Source organism: Lycorma delicatula, chromosome 8 (assembly GCF_047948215.1).
Source record: "Lycorma delicatula isolate Av1 chromosome 8, ASM4794821v1, whole genome shotgun sequence".
Lineage (NCBI taxonomy): Eukaryota > Metazoa > Arthropoda > Insecta > Hemiptera > Fulgoridae > Lycorma > Lycorma delicatula.
This window is the reverse complement of record NC_134462.1, coordinates 33,293,185-33,320,387: the sequence shown is the minus strand read 5'-3', so window position 1 is coordinate 33,320,387 and position 27,203 is coordinate 33,293,185. Positions and strand designations below refer to the sequence as shown.

The following is a 27,203-nucleotide window of genomic DNA, read 5'->3' as shown; positions in this document are numbered from 1 at the left end:
CTACTAATCTGTTCCCCCTTACATTCCTTATCCCTAAGTTAAATTTTACTACCACACTTCCTTCACATTCTCTAACCACTGCATTCCAATCTTCCATCAGTATCTTACAGTAGTCCTTTTCTGATTTTATTACATCTTCAATTCAATAACTTTTTAATAATTTGATGTTTGTATAAATACAGGGTGTCCCATATAAAACGCAACCCAACATTATATTGGTAGGTATTGAAATAATAAAAAGGCATGTGTAAATGTAAATGTAATTTTTATTATTACCATCCATTACCTTACATTTAGAGTAAATGTTGGAAGTGGCTGCCATCTTCTTGAATACAAGCTTCAATTCTTTTTACAGTGTTTCTTGCAACTTTTTTCAAAGTTTGTGGCTGGATATTTAATACAGCTTGTTCAATATTGACTTTCAAGTGTTTGTGGTTTGTTGCTGTAGGCTTTTTCTTTGAGGTAACCCCATAGAAAAAAATCCGCCGCAGTCAAATCTGGAGATCTTGGTGGCCACAAGCCTCGACCGATAACACGATTACCAAAGAATTCCTCATGAAATAAGAAGTTGAACCTGCGTTGTGCAATGTTGCACTGTCATGTTGTAGCCAGCAGTGTCTGTCTTCCTCTTCCAAGAGTGCAATGAACTGAAATAAAATATCTTGATATCGTTCTGCGTTAATGGTGTACTCGAAAAAAATAGGGCCGATTATTTTCTTCCGCGATATCGCGCACCACACGCCCAACTTCTGCGGGTGTAATTGTTTTTCGTGATAAACATGCGGATTTTCAGCACTCCAAATTCTACTGTTTTGGCTGTTTACATAGCCATCCAAATGAAACCGTGGTTCATCTGTGAAAAATAACGAATCCATAACATTAATTCTCTCACGCAGAAATCGATAGAACCATTGACAATATTGTAGCCGTTTTTCTTTGTCGGGCTCGAGAAGTTGATGAACCGTTTGAATGCGATAAGGTCGTAATTGTAATTGTTTGGTCGCCCGATGAACAGTTGATTTAGACAAATTAATTTCAGCAGACAAACGTCGGATCGATTTATTTGGCGAGGCGAGTAATCGGTCTTTGATTTCAGTGACTGTATCTGTATTCAACACTGACGCAGATCTTTTGTGTTCCTTGTTATTAACAAAACCAGTCTCTTTAAATTTTGCAACTAACCTTAATACTGATGTTTTGTTAGGAGCTGGTTTATCTGGGTACTTATGGCGAAACAAATCTTGCACTGCAACCACTGATTTTGTACTGAAGTACAACTCAACAATGAAAACACGTTCATCTAGCGAAAACACCATCTTGTCTCTAGCAATACACTGAACGTTATGATTGCATTGTTGTTACTATCGGTAGGTAGTGTTCTACTGCGTCGTCATCACCTTCAGATGTTGGACGAGTCCATTTCAGTAACGAGTAGGAGAGTAAGCTTGACTTTTGAAATTTCATGGATGAGTGATTGATGGGTTGCGTTTTATATGGGACACTCTGTACTTGTACTATAACTAAATCTTATGGTGACATTCCAATCCTTAACTATGTTAATATGTCATACTTTCTGCATCTGTTATTTCATTCCAATTCTTGAACACATATGTAAGTCTTCTATTCCTATGTTTCAATTCAATTTTCCTTAATGTCTTTCTCCAGATATACTAACACTATGTATGTGGCTTTATTCTTTTTAAACTTACCTTCTACTTTTACTGATAAAAATAAGAGGTAATTAAACACTCCAAAACATTAAGAGATGCCAAAATAAACTCAAGGATTTATATACAGGATTAGAGTAAAATACAAGTCAGTTTGCTCTTGTTTCATAGTCTAGCTTTGTAGATTTTAAGCTCCTCACAAAAGAGAGTTACCTAGATCTCATGATTGTAGTCAACAGTGGCTAGAGCCAGTTGGGTAATAATGTAGCTGGTTTGTTTCATATACAAATTCCTTCATTAATTACAATGATGTTTTGTAACTTCATTCACTTTGATAATATTGCATTTATTTTATGAAGTTAAGAAATTTGAGTTTTTTTTTTAGATATTAAATTACATACTTATCAGCTTAATTTTTTTTTTTTAATTTCAGTTTTCGTTTTTACACCCTGGTTTGTCAACTTATAAGTTGAAACTTTTAAAATGCTTAGAGGAAAAGAAAATAAGGAAGAACAATCAAATCGTCGCCCAGTTAGCAGTTTGAGAAATGCTTCCACAATACCGGTTGGTCCTTCACCAAAACGTAGCCTGAATATTGCAACAAGTCAAAGTACGGATGCTGTAGCTGGTTCTGCCAAGACATTACGACATTCTTTAAATTTAAACACTGGTACTGCACAATATAACTTTCAATCAAGTTTACGTAGCAACATGAATACAAACCCACAAACATCTGCTGGTATTAAAAGTAGTGGTGTTGTTAAAGCTGTTGTTAAACCTAGAACTTTATTGGGGCAATCATCTGTTGTGAATAGTGTAAATAATAAACAATTAGTTAAATCAAGCAATACAAAAAACTTTAATACTAAATTAGATAATTTAAAACAAAATGTTCCAAAATTGGTGAGTAAACCACCAAATAAATTAACTACAGTGACAAAAACAATAGAAAATGGTAAGTTCATTTTTATTAAATTAAGCAGTATTGATTTAATTGTAGAAAAACTGACCTGAACTTTAGAAATTATATATTAATGATGACCTTTTCTATGGTTTAATTGTTTATGATATCGATTTCATTTTGTATGAAAGTAATATAAATTAAATGTTTTAATGGCCAATAGACAATTCTCTTGGCCATCTCCCAGGTCATTCCAAAATATTGCACTAGATTAGTTCTGTCTCTTTGTTCATCTTTTAACGAGGTTTTTAATTTCATAGTGTAGGAAATTTTTTGACCTTATTTTAGCCAATTTTGCCAGTTTCAGTGATCTTTTCATTTGAATTAAAACTGTTTGCTTTCATCAGTGATCTAAAAAGGTGAAAACTTACCACCAGGACCACAGGGGAAGAGTGGTCATTCATAGCTAAGCTTCTGAAGACAGAGATTTTTTTTTTAACTATATACGGTCAAATGTCATCTGAAATAGTATTGGTGCTTTTGAAAGATTACTTTGTCTTTTGGGTTCATTTCTGCAATAATATTAATTCTGTTGCAAATTGTTTAACCTTTAAAAATGAAAAGTGGAACTTCCGTAATTCTGAACACTTATCATTATTTTTCTTTGATAATCAAAGTCTGCCACTAAATTTTGGGTTCATTGTGATGAGCCCGTGATTTACCAGACCTAACTACATCATAGTTGTATTGTATTCATTTTTATAATGAAATTTTAAAGTGTTCATCATAACTGAAATCTAGTCATTTTTTAAATGATCTTTTGTCTTACATTTCTTACTTTTGTCAAACAATTATTACCATATGCTGCTTCATTCTGCATGTTTACTAGTTTCCCCCCATCTGGAGCTGATAAGATGATGTAATTTGTTGAACAAAATCTTGGAAGTGGTCAGGCCAAATTCTATTATAACTCCCTTCTGTTGTAACTGTTTATATTTATTTATATCTTTTACATCCTTAAATAAAGTATTATTTTGATCATTGAAATTTCAATCTTCTATCCTGTTAATTTATACTTTTGTGATGATACGCTCAAATATATATTAAATGATTTTAAAGCATGGTTAAAATTATAATTATTCTCTCCATTTTTTATATTTATTTTTAAATGTATAGAGTTGCATCATGAAACTTCTCAGAAGCGTAGAATATATTTGTAACAAATAGCATTAAATTAATATTTTCTTCCAGTTGATTAATTAGTAAACTTAAAGCTAGGTCATCAAGCTGGAAATTTCAGTAGGTACCAAATGATTCAGATTTTTTTTAATTGAAATGTTATCCCTTAGGCCTTGGCATAAGACGATCAGTGTGTTAATAGTTTTGTTAAAGCATTTAATTTTAGGGATGAATAACTGAAATTAAATGAGTTTTGGATGATCATATTAAAATTATAAAAATCTGTTCACAAATTTTCGGAAGAATGATTTCAGTTTCCTATGATTAAACTTCTTTACATACTTAAACTGGGAAACATTTATTTACATTCCTTGGTACTTACGTATTAACGCCACCGCAGCTACAGCTTTATTTAAAAACAAAGTAGTCAATTGGATTTCAGTGGAAAATGAACAGCTTCTTTATTAATTTTAATAAATGGTTATTTATATTTATAAATAAAATGTAACCAAACTTAACCTACGCTCGCTAACCTTGACTAATTAACACCGTAATTTTTTGAGTATTTATTTATTAAATTCAGTAATTATTTCAATTATTTATTATTTAAATAATCAAAACACTCCTGTTAATTATTCAAGGTTAGCGAGCGTAGGTTAAGTTTGGTTAAATTATATTTATAAAATAAATAAATATAAATAACCATTTATTAAAATTAAAGGACTATTTTGAATCTATGTTAAACTCTATATCGGCCCATTTTCCACCGAAATCCGATTGACTACTTTGTTTTTAAATAAAGCTGTAGCTGTGGTGGCGTTAATATGTAAGTACCCATTCCTTTATCAAATGCATGTCTTAAATTTTAAAAATCTGTTGCATTAAATTTTTCAAAGGCAAAATAAATCATGTAAAGTTCATATACTCTATTTTTAATTTTTATTTTATGTAGGAGATTCACCTGGACATTGAAAATAATATTCTTCATATTCATTTTCGTAAGAAAACTGACATGATTTTTTGGATCATATCAGATTGTTAGAATTTAAATGTGTTTATATGCAGTGCTTTTTTTTACTCTTATTATGATCTTTATTTAATTTTTTGTTATTTCTGTAGTTGAGAAAAAACCACCTGCCATGTTTCACCACCAGCGGATCCAGCAATCTGTCAAAAATTGTGATAATAAACTGCAGAAAGTAAATATTAATTCTGATTTTACTACTGCTGCAATTATCTGTAATGCTTCTAAATATGCTAATATCTGTAGTAACAATAATGGGTATGTAATTTTTATTTTGTATTTTTAATTTTAATAATTGTTATTGGTTGGTAATTAACCATCATCTGTATTATGGTAGTCCCTTAATTACATTGGTTACATATCAGGAAACTTCAAGTTTAATAAAGACACACAATATAAAGTTTTTGTTTAGGTTTTGACTAAAAATGTGTCCCTGCAATTGGTTACAAGAATATATGTTATATTATCCTTTAATGTAAAACAGTAATGAAATATAACTTAAAAATTGAAGCATCTTTTTTAAATAAAAAATAAAAAAATTTAAACTAAAAGTTACTATTTTGCAAAAAAACTCTCTTTGTATGTTGCCAAAGCACTTAAAATTTTTTTCTTAGCAATTGACTTATCTACATGGAATGATTTCAAAGATTTCTTCACCCTTAAACTTTTAGGCTATAAAGACAGTTGTTTTGATAAAGTAGCATCATTTTCTTTATTTATTTTGTAATGTCCATTATCATATTCTTATTCTTTCAATTTTAAAACCACATCATCTCCTTGGCTTTGACTTGTAAAACCTTCTCCTGGTAACCATTTTCTTATTTTAGCCATTCACAATGGAGTTTGTGTTTACGTATGTTTTTTTAACTGTTTCTGATTATAATTTTTTTTTTTTTGCTTAATGAATTAATTCACCACAGAAGCTTACTTCTGTGGTGAATTCTTACTTCTGATAGTGGACTTTTGTAGCGTATGAAAAATGCCATACCTGACAGATTCAAACCTGTTACCGCTGGATGAAAGGCCGAGATCAGCTACAGACATTTCACTTTTTCCCAACAAACATTTAATTTTTTGGACATTGTTTTTAGAAAGTACTCCCAACAGTTGTTCAAACAAAACAACAGTTGTTTTAACAAAACAGTTGTCGTGAAACAAAATATACTATACAGAACAGTATCACAGTATAAATACAAATTCATGATGATGATGATTGTGTGTGACATCTGCATTGCTATGTGATACTAACACTTCTTTGCCAGCCACAGTTGAATTGAGTTCTTATACTCATTTACATATCAAAAATTCAATTGTATTTGTGATCTGTTAATATTCATTCACTTATATTATTTATACCTACATCTTGATTAATAATTAAAAACTGTTCTAGAAGCAACTGGAAAATACAATTTAAAATTTGAAATTGTGACTTAAATTTGAGATTTCATTTATTAAATCATTGTTGTAATTCAAATTGTTAGTAATAATTGAGGTCACCCAGAACTATGCATGTTCATTCTGCTCTTCCTTAACATTTTTCATCATCATACATTTCATTATGGGTCATTCTGTGTTACATCAAGACCCACAACCTGGGATTTTCATGAGATTTGGTGTGAATTAAGTTGATAGAGTTATGACAAAATACTGAATTTCAGATCTCTATTATAAACCGTTTCATTTTAGAGTCCTTCAAATTTGCTGGAAAATGACAAATTTTGACTTGCAGCAGTAGTGCTAGGTCAACATAACTTTGTTATTTATTAGGGTAGAATGATAAAGTAAGTCTCATTTTAAAGCTTATTTGATGCTCTTTCATATAATACACAAGCCTATGTTTACGTGAATTTCATTTTCAAAGTCACACCTTTGACCTTGAATTTCAGAAAAAGTCAATTTGTTAAAAATTTTAGAAAAAGACCTTGAGTTAAAGAAAAGCACAATGATTCTTTAACTCACAATGATTTTTTCTCATGGTTGTCCTCAAATCTTGCATCCTTAATTTTACATACTTCCTGACATTGCCTATTGATGAAATTTTGCACACTTACTAAGATTGGGTAACAATACAATATTCCACCATTTCTTTTGCAAACATTCCTCTGTACAGGGGTAAATTAAGGGTATGGATGTAAAAATTGCAAAATGTCTATGTGGGGTTTTTGGGGCTCTTGACAGAAGCGTTTGATGCAGCTCTCCAAGAGCCCTATCTAGTGCTAGTCGTTTTAATTACCCTAAAATCACCTGACCAAAAGTCGCTTCCTCTTCCCACCGAACCTCACTAATTCCTACTATATCCACATTTACCCTATTCATTTCCCTTTTTAAATTTTCTACCCTACCAACCTTTTTTAAGCTTCTAATATTCCACGCTCTGACTCGTAGAATGTTATTTTTTAATTTTCTGGTGACCCCTTCCTTAGTAGTCCCCACCAGGAGATCCGAACGGGGGACTATTTTACCTCCGGAATATTTTACCAAGGAAGGCGCCTCCATTATTGCTATGTGAAAATGCAGAGAGCCACATTTTCTTGGAAAAAAACAGCTGTAGTTTTCCATTGCTTTCAGCTGTGCAGTACTCAGAGGACTGAGTGATGTTGATATGGCCGTTTAAGTCATTGTGACTCACGCCCCTAACAACTACTGAAAGATCAGGAATCATTCCTTAGTCTGGCTCTCAATAGATACCTCTCCGATATGGTTGCACCTTCGGTCCAGCTACTCTGTATCCCTGAGCACTCAAGCCTCCTCACCAACGGCAAGGACTCATGATTCATAGAGGAGGAAATAAGGAGGAGGAGTAATATATAAAGTTGTTAAATTAACTATTAAATAAAATTATTAATAAAGTATTTTAAAAGAATAAGATTGTGATGTTGCGTCTCCCATCCGTTACAAAGTAGAATCACAATTAAAACTAATTAAAATGTCAAATAGTCTAATTTATAAGTTTAACAATAAATTCAGATAATTTTTTTTTTTTTTAATGATGGCTAGATGACTTAACCAAGTAATTGATAATATTAAAACTTTACAACTTTAACCACTTCCTAATATTAAAATTTCCCATACAGATTGCAGATAAAGTATTATTATTTCAGATAAAGTACTTAATTACTGCTATTGCTTGCAAACATGATCAAGTGCATGAAAGTTTGGAAATTTTATGTACTACACTAACATACTTGTTTGCATGCTCATATAAGTAAAAACTTTACAAAGTACTTTTTGCCAAGCTGATTTCTGTTTGAATAAAAATATTTGCTATTATGGTTTGTTTTTTGTGGTGATTTCATTCATTCTTGTTGATACTATTAATTAAGGCGTAACACAGTATATCAATAGCATTGATATTAAATTTCAACTGTACTAGGTCACGCATCATCAGAAAATATCACTATTTTTTTATACTGTAAGATCTTTTTGATAATTTACTAATTAATTAATTGTAATCTTATTATTTAGTTACTAACTTGGTGAATTTATTTGAAAGCCATTCTGCTCTTTAAACAATTAACCTCCCCTCTCACAGTTTGTTCCTATTTCAGGGGATTTCTTCAGTTGTTTGCAACTGCGTGATTGTATATTTTCTTATTCATATTGTACTGAGTAATAGTCTGACTAGGCCGTTTATTATATTCTGTAAACAGAACAATTTTAATATTTGAATTCATCACTGAACTCTTTATATAATTTAAATTCTAAAGAAATACTAAAAATGTTTTAAATTGTATCTTTGGTAAGGTTAACGTGTGTTATCCAAATTATCTACAGTGAACTCCATTCAGATACATGAAATTTCCAGATTAACTTAAATGTCAAAAGATTCAGTGTGATTTCTATTTATAAGATACACTCCATGTATAAAAAGAGATACATTAGGGTGGATTACACAGTTAATTGTTAATGTCTAATATAATAATAAAAATTATTTATTTTTGTAGTCTTTCAAGTTGTATTTACTTTTAAAAAAGCATCTATTTATGATGAATTGAACTGTAGTGAAGACTATTTGTTGTAGTTTTAAAGAAAAGATGACTATTAAGTTTTATTAGCAAACTTCCTGAGGTTTCCAGCATTGTTTGGGATGTTTTGATAATTAGCTAATAATGCAAAAAATTACTCAAATCAAGTGACATTAAAAAGATAAATTAATTAAAACAATTGTAGGATAAATGTAATAAGTTTCTAAAGTATGAATGTCCAAAATTTTCACTAATATTTCCTTGGAGTATAGAAAGATTTTTGAAAAGGTCTTGCAGCATCTGTTATGAAATTGTGCAATTATAATTACAGTATTCTGCCTCAGTTGTTTAAGAGGGCAGGCTTAGATTTGTAATAACTTCTCTCTTCATATACTCACAAAAAAAAAAATCTACAGAAGACAAGTCTATTGATCTAGCTAGCTCTTCAATATATCCACATTTACCTATCCATCTTCCTGCAAATTGGGTATTCAAAAACTCTAAATGTGAAACACCTATTTTTCCAATGTATCCGTTCTTATATTCTCTGTGAAGAATGAACCTTATAAATTTTATGTTTGACAGTACGATATACAATAAAGAATCAACACCACCTACTGTCTTCTAGCAAATGTTTCACTGTATTCTCTCCAAGATAATCCTGGACACATTAGTATACACTGATGGATCAGAACGATTCCATTGGTTGCACAGTTGTTGTCGATGATAGAACTTATATGTTTGGTCTGCCTGGTATTACAAGTGTGTTTACTACTGAACTATGTGTTATAAATAAGGCTCTGAATATCATTAACTGTAAATACTGAAATATCCTTATTTGCAATGATCGTGTAATGTTCTCCAAGCCTTAGAAAACTTTTATTCCAGACATCCTATTGTCATCGAAATCTACAACACAATTGCTGAGTTGAACCAGAAACACACAAGTAAGTTTCTGCTGGATCCCTAGCCACGTGGGAACTCTGGGTAATGAATGTGCAGATTCCACTGCTAAAGACGCATGTAGTCAACCCTATTTCACTACCCGTGTTACTACATCTGACTATTAATTGTGTAAGATTCACACTTCACGCAAGGTGGCAAGATTGCCACCGTAGACACAAACTTTGTCATATCAAAGATACTGTGTTGCCATGGGATTCTTCCCACAGAAAAATTCACCAGGAGGAAGTGGTCCTGTGCCGATTGCAGATAGGACATACAAGAGCCACTCACAGGTCCCTGATGCCAGCGGAAAATGCACCATGATGCATAAGATGCGACTGTCGCCAACTGTCTGTGACATCCTTGTGGATTGCGTGTGTTATGCAGCCTTATGTCATAAATTTAAGTTGCCCAGGAAAATTCATGAAATTCTGGGCAATGACAAGGAGGTTTTAAGCCAGGTATTGTTATTTCTGTGACAGATCAGTTTAAGTTTGTTTTCTTTAATGTTTTGTTATCCAAGAAGAGGCCCATACACTCACCTTGGACTTTGTTGAATTTTATTTGTTTTATTTAAATTATTTATTTTTTTGTTTGTTTTTATTATTTGTTTAGTTTTAAATTTATTTCTCTTGTTATATTCACACTGATTTTAGTTGTTGGTTTTTTGTTTTTGTTATTAGTTGTAAGTTTTGGTTTTCATTTTTAAATATTGTAATTTTTTTTAATGTGTTGGTTGGTAAAAAGACAAGATTGTACAGTGATAGTTATTTAAATTATGGTTTTACTTCATTGGATGGAAAGCTGCAGTGGTTGTTTGCTTTCGAGTCCTCTCTGATGAAAGTATGAAGCCATCAAAATTAATTCGACCCTTGGAAACTAAACATTGAGATCATAAAAGCAAATTCTTGAAATATTTTGAAAGAAAATTACTACTTTGAGAAATCAACAAGCTTCTATTTCTAATCAAGCCAGATTGATAAAAGTACACTTACATCATCTTATCTCTTAGCATTAAGAGTAGCTATGTTCAAATCCCATACAATTGTAGATAACCTCATATTGCCTACTGCAATTGATATGATTATCGTTTTAATAGGTACGGCAAAAAAAACTGAAAAAGATTCCACTTTCTAACAGCACAGTATCAAGGTAAATCGATGACATACCTGATGTTTGCAATCAGATAAACAAGTAATTTTTTTGTATTCAGTTTGATGAATCGACAGATGGGGCAAACATTTCTCAGTTATATTGTGTTTTGTGAGATATGAATGCAGTAGGGACAGATAAATCAAAGAAATATGTTGTTTTGCAAATCAATTCCGGGTAATGTAACAAGATAATGTCTTGTTGATGTTTTTTATGACGCTACTAAAAACTATAACATGAATTGAACAAAGTGTAATTGCAGAATGTATTGATGGTGCGAAGGCGATAACAGGAAAGAACAGTGAATTTTGAAAAAATTAAACGATCATTTTATACCAATACCGGAATGGACATACTGCTTTCTTCTCAGACGTGTTCCTGCCACAAAGAATATGCCAGAAAATCTCAAACAAATTCTTTGAAAAGCTGAAAAATGGATAATTTTATTAAAAGTCGACCATTGCAGAATAGGCTGCTTGCTAAACTTTACAGAGAAGTAGGCAAAAAGAAAAAATCTTCCATACAGAAGTCAGATGGTTATCACAGGGGAAAGTGTTAAACCAGTTATGAGATGAATTAATATTTCTCTAGGATAAACAAATTCATTTCTTAATGTTTTTACAGAATAATTATTATATATCTTGTTGGCTTACTTAGCTGATGTATTTTCGCATTTAAAAGGACACGATAAAAACATTTTATTAATGACTGATAAAGTTCATGATTTCATTAAGAAGCTAGATATCTAGATTATTCGCTTTCAAAGCAAAAATTTTAATATGTTTTCACTTGCTTCGGATTATATTGAGAAAAATTTGGATGAATATGACATTTTTATTCATCACAGTTTTGATAACATGAAGATGCATTTGCATGAGTTTAAAAATTCTGTTTGCAGAGTATTTCCCGGAAGATAAAAATGATTTCTCAGAAACAGGTACTGAATCCATTTAGTGAAAATGTTAAAGCTGCTAAGTTACCAATTGAGATTCACGACCAGCTGATCAAAATGTTTGCCTATAAAACGTTACAACTACAATTCACATTTAAAGATTTAGATATGTTTTGGCGTGCTCGTCAAAGTGAATGTGGAAATTTAGTCATAGAATCATTGAAATTATTAATCCTTTTCTCCACATCTTTCCTCTGTGAAAAGGGTTTTTCGTCTATGATTGTGCTAAAAATTAAATATAGGAATCATCTTTTATCACTTGAAAATAATTTGTGTGTTTCTAATATATATATCCACATATGAAGAAACTTAAGTGAAAAATAACACAACCTCTCATGAATTTATTTTATTTACATGTGTACTTATAAATGTAAATAAAATGTTTATAATAAACTTTTTTTTTATTTCAAAATATGATTTCATCATTGTTGATGTGTAAAGTTGTAGGCTAATTTAGCAACCCTTCTTTCATATCACAATGACCCCCAGGCTGAGAAATGCTGTTTTAGGTAACCAGCACAATTTCAACCCATTAAATTTAGCATTTTTTCAGAAAATTTTAGTCTTCTACATAGCTAATCTTCATTTAGTTCTTTTTCTTAAGTAACGCTTCTTATATGGGTGAAACTTATTTGATATTTTGACTAATTTTTTATACTGCCCTATCAGACCTACCACTTTCAATGACTGCAGCCTTATGAGTGATTGATATGGATACATCAAAACATTTTCTTAATATTGACTTGCTTTACCTCTATCATCAGAGTCTACACTTTAAGGAACAATTTTAAACCTTAACATTTTTGTAAATTCCTGTTTGATAAATTATTTTATTTCCTGTGAATGGATCCTGTCTGTATAGCAACAGAGTCAATACTAAATCGTACAGTAACAGCTAATTGATAAGAATTTTATTTAATTAACTTTCTGTTAATTTGTTGGTTTATTGATGTTAGCAGCTGATTTTAGTTGTCAAGTGTGCTTTTAGTCACGTTTTTAGTAACAGCAGATTATCAGAATATCCCAAATCTTACTGGAATCCTCAGGTAATTTGTAAGTAACTTATTATTTTTATTTTTTTTTTAACTTCATTAAAAAAGTGCCAACTTTGTTCAGATAAAAAGTTTGTTATTTTTATCTAAAATGTATAAAAGTATGTTTTTGTTATGTTTATCTAAACTAAAATTAAAATAATAAATTTTTTAATGGATCAGCTTATTAAAGTTTTTTATTATGTTCAAATAGGTTTTAAAAATATATTCCACATACCATCTTTACTTTAAAAGCATTTTGAGCTGCCTTCCCTTCTACCTTCCAAAAACTAGTGAGTTGAATATTGGGTAAAAAGATAGTTATTGTGGCCTAGTGAGTGCTGTGGAAAGAAACTTTTTTTTGTCTTCAACTGATACAAATTTTAGTAGAGTTAAGGAATTTTTTGAATACTTTATAACTTACTATTGGTTGTTTCATTCCACCTACATTGTATTTGTGTATTTTCTTGCTATAAGAAAAACTGTTTAGCGACTGAAATCCTGTGGTGTACATTACAAAAGTTAAACTTGTAGCTTTTCTTTGAAAAAATTGGATCTTTCAAACCATTTGATTGAAAATAATCCAACTTTGTTCTTTTCTGTGTTATTCTCATAAGCAATTTACTTTGAGAAAAATGATAATCATTACAGGTAGTTATGCATAAAAAGTGCTCAATCTTTTCCCAGTATTGCAATATAGTTTTGTCTATTTAATTATTTAAAAATGTTTTTCTAAATTATTTCCAACTATTTTAATCTTTTTCAATTTTATACAGTATTATTAAATGAAATTGCTGTTTTGGATCTTGTTTAAGATAGGATATTTTTTGCACTTAAGCATGTGTTTCAACAACACTTACGTTATATTTATTGTTCAGTAATTTCAATTAATAACATAATAAAAAAAGGGGGTTGTGTTAGAAAGAAGGGAGAAACTCTCAATTGTCAGATAGAAATAGACAATTACCATAGCTTCTAAGACTTAACAGCATACAGAAAATTGCAACATTTATACGAAATTCTATACTTGAACAACTGTACCAGTTTTTTTTTAAACTATATTAATGAAAATTCCTTATGACCCTTTTTCCATTATTTTTGTTTGAAATTGCACAACTATATATACTGTAGTCGTGTTATTAAAATATTCAGTGAAAAAATGTTGTGTCAAATTATCAGTTTAATGTCATCATATATTGAAAATGATTGAGAAAAAAAATTCTAAAAAACTTTTAAACAATTAAACCTTGCTTTTAAAAATATTCTTAAACGTTAGTTATTTTTTTTACATAATTTCTGAACAAATTATTTGAATGTTGGAATAGCACTATTGGGTAACAGGTGGATACAGACTACATTTTATGCATAATTTTTCATAATTTCTATAGGTTTTCTTCAAATTACAACTGATGGAAATAACACAGACAAGATAAAGCATTAAAACAATATAGAATGCAATTTTTCACTAAAATGATTTATAAGGTAGAACTCAAAAAGACCGTGCCATAGTTTCGTTTATTAGTATAATCCAAAATTTAGTGTTAAGAGAATTTATCTTTGTTATTCAAAATATTTATTATTCTGTAGTGATAGTAAATGCTCTCAGTAATAGTTTATATATATATATATATATATTAACATATTGACCTTGTGTTAATAAAATTTTATATTACATGAATTATAAACCACCAAAACAGTAATTGAAGAGTTAAACTTAGACCATATTAATTTCCAAGAATTGATTTTTGTGGCACCCATATCTTCAATTGTACTGAATTCTATGATTACATTATAATTCTTTAAAGTATATTTTTGTTATGTTTATCTAAACTAAAATTAAAATAATAAATTTTTTAAAAGGATTATATTGTAATTATAGAATTCAATACAAACTGAAGATGCAGGATGCTGTGAAAATGGATTCTTGGAAGTTAATATAAGTTTAATTAATCTAATTACTGTGTTTTGGTGATTTATATTTCATATAATAATAATTCAAAAAATATTTGGCCTTTGGTGTGTGTTAAGTTGGGATCAGTGGCATCATGCATCAAGGATATAACAACCTCTCAGATCAGTATATTTTAATGTGTTAAAAACCTTATAGTTGTAATTGAAGTATCCTGAAAGCATCTGAGCAAGATTGATTCTAGCAGGAGGTATTTTATTGTTGTTTCAACTTTTTTTTCTTTCTATGAGAATATACAATTGTAATAGCTGAGCAACAATGTTTTGCAGTTTAGTCTAGTATACATATAAATATGATTTTTGTTTACAGATTGACAAATAATATTGAACAGAATACAGATAATAAAGCAGGTGGGGATGCTACTACTGCTAAAGCTAAAACTGAAAAAGAAAAGGTTGAATGGGATAATAAAGAAAGTACTACAAATCATTCCACCAGTGATCAGTAAGTGAGATTTTTCTTTTCAATTGTGAATATTTAACAGTTTTTACAAAAGGAGGATTGTATATTTCAATATCTTTATATGTATGCTTATAATTAAGCATACATTCTCTTTAATTTATTATAAAAATGGACGTGAGGTATTACTAAAATAGTGCAGGATTAAAAAAATGCATACAAATAAAAACTAACAGTAAGTAGGAATTCAGCGAATTAAATAAAATGTTATGGTTTTTTGGTCTAGAATTTTGCAGTCGATAAAGATTTTAATTATTGATTAAAAAATTATGAGCATAATAAAAATAGTATGATGTATAATTGAAAAGAAAAATACAAACTAATTTATAAAAAGTATGTGTGATGTGATGTGATACACAATTTAACTTGTTTCAAGTTGTTACTTAAAAATAATTATTTTTTAAGGTATGAAGCTTCAACTCCAGTAGAATTACTCTAGTTAAGTGGTTCACATTCTGGGACTGTAGCCAGTGCTAGAAACAGTACTTACGTATTAACGCCATCGGATTTCGGTGGAAAATGGGCTGATATAGAGTTTAACATAGATTCAAAACAGTCTCTTTATTAATTTTACTAAATGGTTATGTATTTTATAAATATAATTTAACCAAACTTAACCTACGCTCGCTAACCTTGACTAATTAAAGGAGTGTTTTGATTATTTAAATAATAAATAATTGCAACAATAATTACTAAATTTATTAAATAAATACTCAAAAAATTACGGTGTTAATTAGTCAAGGTTAGCGAGCGAAACGAGCGTAGGTTAAGTTTGGTTAAATTATAATTATAAAATAAATAAATATAAATAACCATTTATTAAAATTAATAAAGAGACTGTTCATTTTCCACCGAAATCCGATTGACTACTTTGTTTTTAAATAAAGCTGTAGCTGCGGTGGCATTAATACCTTGGAAACTTATTATATAACAGGCTGTAGCCTAAAAAAATGTGCCTGTAGTTACCTAGCATATTATTGCAAATTATTCATTTTTAGTATGACAAGGTTGTACCTCTTTTTTACATGGGGATAGAATTAAGAAAAAACGTATAACCAAACCTTGTTGCAGCAAACCAAAGTATAACAGTTTCGTGATTCTAATTTAATTTAATTTAGTGCAGTCCATCTGAGAAAATACACTTATCTTTACTTTTTTTGTAAAAATAACTTGGTCATACAAAAATTAGGAAATAGTGATAAAATTATTATACCTAAAGATAACATTTTTAAGAAGTATGTTACCACTATATTAAAATTTCATCAGGTAAAACAGAAAAAAATATTTATTACCTCAATGTATTTTTTCAATACCTGTTAAGCTGCTATTTGTTGAACTATTTTCATTGTTTCCCAAATTCATCCCAATATCTTCATTAATATTTTCACACAATATATATTATATTGTCCGCTTTCCGTGCATTTTTCTTCTTTACATGTTGAATACAATTTTTCCAAGCATTTGGATCTACTCTATTAATAGCTATCAATAAACTTTTTACATCACTTAACTTAAATGTATTATGTTATTACCACCATATCAATTCTATAAAGTTAAAATTGCAGTACTATGGAGGAATATGTAACACGACATAATTTTTTGAGTTTCCAATTTCTTCTACTTGATAATGAATATGTTTCTGTTTAACTGATTTTACTATTTTTAACATATCTTCGGTGTACGTGATTTTCTTTGGCAATTTCCGATTTTCAAGTCGAAGTGATAAGAATTTTTTCACTTTCAAGCAACAGTATGGCACACTATCCATTACTGTGACAAATCTTTCAGCAACAATTTTGATAATTTTTTTAACCAGTGCATAAAATTGTCACCATTAATTTTATTTTGATACTCTTGGGAAGATCAGGATTCAGATACTCGTAAACCACCATTCAAAAATTAATTTTCACTTCCTACATGTGTTATTATTGTTTACCTTTTCCAGCCAAGGTTTTTACCCCAGTTGACAAACCTTTCATAAAAGCATCCTTTGTGTTCTTTATCCAACCATAACTTTTCTCGTACATGTCCCACATTAACCCATGGGACATGGGTCATCATTCTTTTCTAGATAATAAATTGTCTTACCCTCATCATAAAATTACTTAATTTCTGTTAAATATTCCCTACGCACAAAATAATATCTTTGTGTTCAATCAATAAAGAATTATTTTTTCTGGATGTGAAACGAAAATTGATTGATTTTAAAACACAATGTAATGTACTTCTTGAAAAATTTGGTAGTTTAGAATGTGTATTCACGGCATTTAATATTCTGTTCAAGTTAGGAAGCTCATTATTGAAATAAAATAACTTTTTTCTAATAACGGTTTTAGTAAAATCATCTTAACTCTTCAACCATTTTCATATACTTTTGTCTTTTTAGGGCTAACATGTGTTTCATTAATTTTGTGTTTATTATATTAAAAATTGTTCCTTCGCTAACTCCGGTTTCACTACTTGCTTTCCAAGCAATGTCTTTGACTGCAGATTCAGGGTTATCTTGTTTTAAGGTTATATATGCGTTGCTGATTATTTTTTCCACGGCTACTGAGAATTTTCCTAATTTATATTTCACGACAGAATTACTCATTATTAAAACCTGATTGGCACAATGAAAATAACAGTGAATAAAACTGTTAAAAAATTAACTATAAAACTGTATCATACTTTGCAGAGTAACATAACATAAATAATTTCTTCACTGAACTGAATAGTGGTGTGAAGAATTACAAATGATGTTGTCTTTATTAAACATAAATAACAAAGACAACAACATTTTTAATTGCTTATCATCAGCATGCCATGGCGCCAGACAAGTGAATTATATATATTATTCATATAAAGCAATAACACTGATAGACAGATCAAAAAATTTTAATGTTTCGCTACGTGTAATACCATATCTTGAATTGCTTGTTTGCATACATTACTGATCTGTAAGTACAATTTTTCTATCACCCTTAGTTTTATATAAATTATGCATAAAAAAAATTAGGGGAAAATATAGTTAAAATCTGTAAAATTTATAATTTTGCATGGCCATACCTGTGTTAGAATGATTTCGCTGATGCTTTTCTTTTATAAATAGCCTCAGGCACATCCTGAATTAGTGTCCAACAGTAATCGACTAGCATGTTAGTATTCCATTTCCCTTTATAGCGGCTTTCCATCACCGAAATGGTCTTGGTGGAAATGTTCTCTGTGTTCGTCACTTACATCTCCGAAGTTGTCTGAAAAAAAATCCAGATGTGAATGGAGGAAGTGTATTTTCAAAGACATATTACATTTCATAGCTCTGTATGACGTAAGAAGTTAATTAACAATATTGTGATAATTGTTGGATTTTTATTTCCCGAGAAAATTTTCACAAAGTCTTTAAATGAAGCCCAAGCTGCACTTTTTACATTACTTAACATCAAGTTAAATACATCATCTTTGACAAACTCTCTTATTTGAGGACCGATAATAATTCCTTCTTTAATTTTTCCTTCACTTACATTCAGAAATTTCTGCCTGATGTACAAAGGTCCGAGACTATCCTTCCTCATTGCTTTTTAGAAAATTTTTCAAATTTTTTTTAGTCCTAGCTTGATATGGCGATGGGGTAAAAATATTGTTTGGGTTCAACTAAGGGCTTATGAATAATATTTTTCCCATTTGGAGTTGTCCCATTTCTTCCACTCTTTGGTAACATAATGCTTATCCCTAACTTGGCTGTCCCATTCGCAAAGAAAACATATGTACTTAGTATAGCCTAACCGCATGTCTAACAAAACAGCTATAATGTTCAAATCATGACATATGTTCTAGCTATTTTTTTATAATTTATTTTTTCAAGAACGTCTTTCATCACATCATATGTCTCTTTCAAACTAATACCATAAGTGATTGGTATCAAAGAACATTTGTTACTGTTGTGTAGTAGAACCACTTTTAAAATATACTTAGATGAATCTATGAAAAGGCGCCAGTCCTCAGGTTTATGAACTTGTCCTAAGTGCACCATAAGCTCATCATTATTTGTTCAATTAACCAAATTACTTTCATCAGTAAAGTAATGAGAAAGTTCTTTTTGTCGGCTTCAAAAGCCCAAAATTTTTGTATTTTTTTAAAAGTAAATTCCAACCTTGCAGTCTTGAACCTAACAGTTCAGCTTGATTTTTTGATAAATTTAAATACCTAATCAAGTCATTTAATTCAGCTTTTGATATAAGATGTGGCCTATTAAAAAATAATTCAAAATCATTGTTGTCTTCTTCAGTACTGTCTGATTCTTTATCGCTGCTTTCAAAACATATATTCACAGGTGGCTCAGGAACCAGAATAATTTCACTGTGAGGTACAGGTGTGATTGCAAATTGCAATGAAGAATATTTTACAGTATGTTTAGATTTTTTAGAAATTCCAGATACACTTGTTAAACAAAAGTAACAATTAATTACATGATCCTTTGGTTCATACCAAACCATAGGTATACCAAATGGCAAAGCCAGCCTTCCGTGTATGTTTCAACCATCCTCTTAAATATACAGAACAATTAGTGCATACTATATGAGGAGCCCATGTCTTATCCTGATCACCAATTTTACACTGAAAGGTGAAATGATATTTTTTTTTAATTAAAGGTGTAATGCTTTTTCTATTTTACAGTAAACTCACCACATACATAACAAAAGGCATCCACATCATTTACATAATTTTGAGGCATGACACTGCACTGTTAACAAACTTAAGACAGCAATAAGACAACAAAATTAATTCATTCCTAAACCCAGTGCTTAATACAAACAACACAGCTGTGTTTTCAGCTACATGTTTTGACCTGAACAGACATGATTAATCTTGTCCATGAAGGCCACTCTTTAGTACTAGATATGATGTCATAATATGTAACTATGATATGATTTAATTCTTTGTCTAGTATTGTATATTTATAGCTTAAAAATTATGTTAACAAAGTTAAACAATAAAAAATGAGCTTACAAAATACAATATAGGAGCTTAAAATGCTAATTACACTTGAAAACTGAAAAAAAAAAACTTTAATTAAAATTTAAAAATATTTAAAAAATGGTGGGTGATAGAAAGATTCTGAGTTCATATTTATTTTCAGCATAAAAAAAGATTAAAATCATGTATCGCATGTTAGAAAACAACAGTTATGTTTATCAATGTAATTGCTCTTGCATATTGGGATGACAGAATTATTTAGCTTAAATTACTGAGATATTACTCACATATGCTGAATTCATATTTACGTCTGCTTTGTGAGACAAAACTAACTTTTAGACCAATACACAATTGTCATCCTGATGTTGTGTTATAATAAGTACCAATAGGCACTGATTCTAAACTGTAAAATTTGATCATTCTGTACGTAATGACTTTTAGTAGAAATTAAATATACCATTTGTTATTAATAAAATTGTCAGTCGGTTTCTGTCGGTATATTCACAATTGTTTACAGTTCAGTTACAATTTATTTACAAGTAATTTCTGTATATTGTTATAACATTAAGATAATTTCCATAATTCTTAGAATAAGTTGTCTACTTGAATTAAATAGTCTAGCAAATTGCAATTGAAATAAATAGACTAGCAAAAGGAGTAAAATATAATTATCTATAAAAATCAATTATTTGCTTATTACTATTATATTGTGTTTTTTCTTTTCTCTTTGTTAGTCACTATTGCGGAGATCTCTACTTCATCAGTGTGTATTAATATATAAAACATTTACAAAATTAAAATATAGAGGTATGCTTTACCTCTATTGATGTAGATATAGTAATTAAATTTACTGAAATAAAATTAATTATTCTTCTAATTTACAATATGTGACAAATTGTAAAAGAATTGATTATTATAATTTAAATTAAATTTATTATTTCCCTCTTAGTCAATCGTAATATTTAGATTTTACTTGTTCGTAAGTGATATTGTTGCTGTTTCTTATATGTTTGTATTTCCCTTGCTAAGGAATTTAAATTTGTTAATGATTTTTAATATTTGCGTGCTATGTATATGTATATATGAAATATATGATCTTTAATTTATCAACATAATTAGATTTCTGTTTATTATGTTTACATGCTTAGTGATGATGTTCCTGAACTTTTTTTAAAATTTCTGTGAGCCATAACTATGTAAAAAGTTTTATATATTATGTAAAATTATATAGGTCATGTTGGAAATTGGTAGATCCTCTACTACATGGATAAAAAAGAAACAACCGTAGAGACGTACCTACATAAACCATATTAAAATTTTGATTAAAACAGGATTACAGAATACTCATCTAAATAAAAAATAGAAGTTGTTACAAGTCTTAATTAATACTTATTAATGTACTTATAAATACACTCACTATAAATAGTAAGCTAAAATATGTGAGGACACTAAAGAAGTAAATTAATTAAATAACAGATAACAAATTAAAAGATTTAGGTTTATTCTAGGTAGAATAATTCACTAAATATGGATAACAAAAATGTTGAATTCATTTAAATTACAACAATATTTCCCTAAAGTAACTGGCCATAACAGGCTGACAGATAAAATCCACAAGCCTGAAATCCCATTCATACTACTTATAAATTTCAATACAGCCACCTGTGTATTTTAACTAACAGATAAAATTATTGGAATGAAATAAAATAACCATATAATTAATAAGTATGAACTGATACATTGTTTTGTTTAATAGTTTCTTGCAACTTGTCGTATCTATTTAAACATGTTCTTTGAATGTAATGTACACTATAACCTGCTGCCTAAGATTCTCTGCTGTAAATTTTATATGCACTATACAACTGGCTAATATCCCTTTTTTTTGAAAATGGGTATGATATTGTGACTAATCATGGATCATAAACGATCTAATGTAAGTTGGATCAGTATTTCAGGAGTCTGCTGTCCTTTACCATGTATCCTTGTATCCAAACTTTACTCCACTAAAACGTCTGTTAAAACGTAAATGTCTGTGTGAACTACATTCTTCCAATGTAGTTCTTCATTATAATTTGTATTGTTGCAAAATAGACCCATATATAATGTTTCACGCCCCCCCTTTTTCGTTTAGACCTTTTAAAGTCTGCCCAACATATACATCAGCTCACATGTGAGCTGACTTCCGTAATTTACCAACACAATTAAGGATCTGCTTCCTCTTGCACTTTATGTGTATTTATCAATTTCCTTCTTCCAGAAAAAAGTTACTGTAATTTTTAACTTAAGAAATGTAGCAAACACCCTCATTTAAACTTGTTTACTATGGTCTTCTCCAAATGTGCCAGCAGTATTTTTTATAGGTGGCTTCCTATCAAAAATAATTATAGCATAATAAAATTACATCAAAAGATAAATTTAATGGAAGTGGAATTATAAAAAACATAAATATTGGTAAACCAATAGATTTAAAGATCGACATTGACATTCAGAAACATATAAAAATGAAAGAATTTCTGAAATATTCCTGGTAATCTCATTACACATGGATACACAGTAAATAAATATTAATATGTAGTCTACAAATAAATATTACTAATAAATTTTAATATTTATACCAATATAAACACACATTTATAAATGAACATAAATGATAAATTTTTAGTATAAGAAATTATTTTAAATGGCATATTTATTTTAATAGTTTACCAATAACTCCTATTTAAATCAGGATTGTCTTCTGACATGTGGTGTAATACTCATAACTTGTGTGGATGATACTTTTTTTTTTGCAAGATCCTCCATACTGTTGTCTGAGAAATGCCACTTCCAAGCTTGTTCAGTGAATTGATTTTTTTCAGATTTGCAGATACCTTCACCAAAACCCCTTCCACTACCTCTCTGAAGTGCTCACATGTCCAGATCTTTTAGCATTGGCAAAACACTACCTGTAGCCTTGATCTTTGATAGCAATCTGCCAACCATTGTGTGTGACACTGGCTCTCATTGAGGATGCCTCACATTAAATTCATCTGCAACTTGTCTGCCTGTTTTTTATATATTACCATACAAAAGGCATATAGAAAGTGACAAAGTTTTTAGTTTGCCTGTAACAGAGGCCAATGCAAGCAAAATGCTAGTACATAGGGCTTTCAGTTCCTACGCCAACGTATGTGCCGATACATACATATTGTAGTTGTTGTATTGGTTAGTAGAAAGTGCAGCATTAGCATTATAGATGTAATCAGGGTAGTTGATCCAATTCCCTTTGCATTTTCCTAAGGAAACTGTAGTCTCTTAAATTAAATTTTTACTTTTTTTTGTTAATTTTATCTTGTGTTTTTTTTTCAGTCAAAAATGGACCCTAGATAATTTTGAAATTGGACGTGCTCTTGGTAAAGGAAAATTTGGTAATGTGTATTTGGCTAGAGAGAAAGCTTCACGATTTGTTGTTGCATTAAAATGTGTATTCAAATCTCAAATACAAAAAGCTGGTGTCGAACATCAGTTGAGAAGAGAAGTTGAAATTCAGACACACTTGAGACATCCTAACATTCTTAAGATGTATGGTTATTTTCATGATGAGGCAAGAGTGTATTTAATTTTAGAATATGCACCACAAGGTGAACTCTATAAAGCAATGAATTCACTTCCAGAAAAAAGATTCACAGAAGACAGGTAAATTTATTGTTATAAAATATTATATTATAATTTCATAAATACTGATTTATTACATTTAGATACTGAATTCTTAATGAAGTAAACTTAAAATCTCTAAAAATTCTTAAACACGAGGTATATAATTTATTTTTTAAATTGGAATTTTTTTTATGGTTGACAGGAAAAAAGTCATTTAACAACTGTACCCCATGTTTTGTACGAGGCATTTTCATAATGTAAGGGCTGTTTGATAAAAAAATTAACTCATGAGAAAAGGTTTTGACAATGGCAGTCTTGAGTTCTTTGTCGTTTTCAAAAAGTTGTCCTCCAAGCCACTTTTTCAAATGCAAGAAGAGGAAGTAGTCGCTAGGTGCAAGGTCAGGACTGTATGGAAAGTGGTCAAGAAGTTCCCAATGAAAATTTTGAATCTTCTTGGTTAAGGCAGCTGTGTGAGGACACGCATTGTCGTGAAGGAGGATTATGCTAGACGACAGTTTCCTGCAATGTTGATTTTGGATTACACATATCAGTTTAGTGAGCATTTTGCAGTACACGTCAATTGTAATTGTTGAACCCCAAAAAAAAAAAAAAAAAAAAAAAAAGTTCCATGAAATCAACCAAAATAATGCCCTTTTCATCCCAAGAAACAGTAGCCAACATTTTCAAATACAGGTACAGAGATTGCTTAAATTTTTTTGGTTTTAGGGAACTTGAATGGCGCCATTGCATTGACTATTATTTCAATTCAATTGATGTAGGATATCCATGTCTAGTCACCTGTAACAATGTGGGAAAATAAATTATCTCCATGTTGTAGATAGTAGTGCAAAAACACTTGTCCACTGCACATTCTTTGCTCTTTGTGTTGGTCAGTGAGCATTTTTGGTACCCACTTTGCACACAATTTGTGGTATCCGAGCTTTTCTGTGACAATAATGTAGATAGAGGTGCGTCCAACATGCAGAAATTCATCAGCCAGAGCACTATCATCAATCGCTGATCACATCGCAGTTTTCGGTTCACTTGTTCAACGATTTTGTTGGTCTGAATACTGGGCTTGCCACTCTGCTCTTCGTCATGCACATTTGTGCGGCCATTTTTAAAGTCTCGACTATTGTCTAACCTTTCCTTCACTCATTACTGTAGGTCCATACACTAGGTACAACTCCCGATAAATTTCAGCAGCTGAAGATTCTTTTGCATACAAAAATTGAATCACAGCGTGCACTTCACAACTGGCCGGAGAAATGATTGTCGCAGACATTGCGATCTACATTCACCGGTAGGCAAACGACTACTGAATCAAAACATCTGCAGTGGCTTCGTAAATAGCCAATAGGTGGCCCTGCATCCATGTAACTGTGTTCAGACTCGCTAATATTTAAATATAAGCTGATGACCCTTACTTTATGAATATGCTTTGTATGTAACATTTTTTACAGGCTTACAAATATTTTAAATATTGTAAGAAATAATTTTCTCAATAAAAAGTACTCGTTTGAAAATTTTTCTTGAGTTTCCTTTACAAAACCTGCACAATGCATGTTATTTTACACTCTATTGAAGAATAAAGACTTTTTTTTATGTAAAATAAATTTAAACATGTAAAACAACAAATGTTCTGATTCTTTTTACTATATATAATAGAACAAAAAACTAATCCCAGTTAATTGGACAAAAAAAAAGAAAAAGATTTCATCTGAAGAGGGAAGTATTTAGTAAAACCATGTAATAAATCTTATTAAACATTTTAGAATTTTGTTTTGTATTTCAGGGCAGCAAGTTTAATTTTGCAGCTAACAGATGCTCTTAATTACCTTCATAGTAAGAGTGTAATACATAGAGATATAAAACCTGAGAATCTGCTTCTTGGTCCAAAGGGAGAACTTAAAATAGCTGATTTTGGATGGTCTGTACATGCCCCATCTTCAAAGTAAGTAATAATATTTTAGTTTTAATGTTAGTATTTAGTATTCTTTTCTGTTTCTTATCTAATAAATCTTCCTCAAAACGAAATCTGTTGAGACAAAGTAAGACATCTGCTTTGAAGAGATTTCCATCTTGCAGAGTTTCATTAAAAATTTAATATAATACGGTCTAATATATAATATCGGTGTAATATATTACTACGGTTTAATATACTATCTAGTGTGGTGCTGTGAAATGAATTATATGAATATAAAATGAAGTTAGACAACAATATATGTTTGAAATATTCTGGAAACTTGGTACTGTGTGTAGACTACATTATTCGCTAGTTATAGTAAAACTGAAATAGGTTATTTTTAGAGAATACATATTATACTGTTTGCTGTATAAATTTTGACTTACCAGATTGGTAGTGACAACTGTTTTCATTCACAGTTATGAAACACTTATTTCTATAATCAAGTTAGTTATATTTGTCTTGAAAGTTACACTTAGCCTAAAACACATCAACCAACACTGATTTTAAAATCAATTTTTTTTAAATTTAGTTTACTGTATTTAAACTATAAATGGACATGAATAGTTATCTAGACGTCGAGTGGAAAAGCTGTCTGTTGCTCTTGCTGTACTCTGATACTTAGTTTCCTGTTGTGGCAAGCATGTTATGCTTTATGATAATGACTGAACTTTCATGTCTACATAGTGAGAATCATGAATTAAAAGAAGATATTAACAATCTGAAAGTGCAAAATAAGCAAATGCGGTGTAGGTAGATTAAATGAGCTTGAAAACAGAAATCGTAGAAACAATTTAATCTTTATGGGGCTGAATTATAAGGAAAACGACAATGCAGTGGAAGTAATAAAAAGTTTTTGTATAAATACGCTAGGCACATGTAGTGAAATATGGATTAATAGGGCTCATCCTCTGGGGAAAAATAAAAAAGAAGCCCATTAATTACTCATATACTGGATGATAAAGAAATAAACCATGTGCCCCCCGTATATTAAAGGGAACAAATATTTTTTTGTAACCAGATTTTTGTATAGACACTAGAAAAACACGTAAGACTTTTTGCAATAAAAAAAGGAAATTAAAAGGATCATGATGGATAGGAAAGTTTTGGTGGTTCAAGAAAAGCTCATAGGGGAGGGAAAGATGTTTATTTGGCATTATGAAAAACTGATTGCTGGTGGTGAAGATGGTCTTCAAATGTTGTCGAGCATGTTGAAGCAAGACTTACCTGCCTGGGTAAGGATGGCAAATCAGAAGGAAGACAACAGTGGCTGAGGAAGGGTCATATGCTGGACACGTTTCCTAGGTATCTAGTGTTATAATGCTGCCCAGACCAAAAGCAGAACCCTTATCTGCAAGGTAAGGGTTCTGCTTTTTTTAATTATGTAAAACAATTTAATATTTT

The 27,203-nt window shown here is 30.2% G+C and overlaps 1 protein-coding gene across 5 annotated transcripts in view; it reads left to right on the top strand.

Annotated features, from left to right (window-relative positions):
• The window catches only part of LOC142329177 (aurora kinase A-like), a 37,036-nt gene that overhangs the window by 5,767 nt on the left and 4,066 nt on the right, over nucleotides 1–27,203 (top strand). For all 5 annotated transcript variants that reach the window (XM_075373570.1, XM_075373566.1, XM_075373565.1 and 2 more), the window contains 5 exons: nucleotides 2,101–2,622; nucleotides 4,867–5,029; nucleotides 15,095–15,229; nucleotides 23,546–23,872; nucleotides 25,629–25,787. In XM_075373570.1, coding sequence (XP_075229685.1) covers nucleotides 2,151–2,622; nucleotides 4,867–5,029; nucleotides 15,095–15,229; nucleotides 23,546–23,872; nucleotides 25,629–25,787 — 1,256 coding nt within the window. In that variant the 5' untranslated portion in view covers nucleotides 2,101–2,150. The remainder of the gene's footprint in view (nucleotides 1–2,100; nucleotides 2,623–4,866; nucleotides 5,030–15,094; nucleotides 15,230–23,545; nucleotides 23,873–25,628; nucleotides 25,788–27,203) is intronic.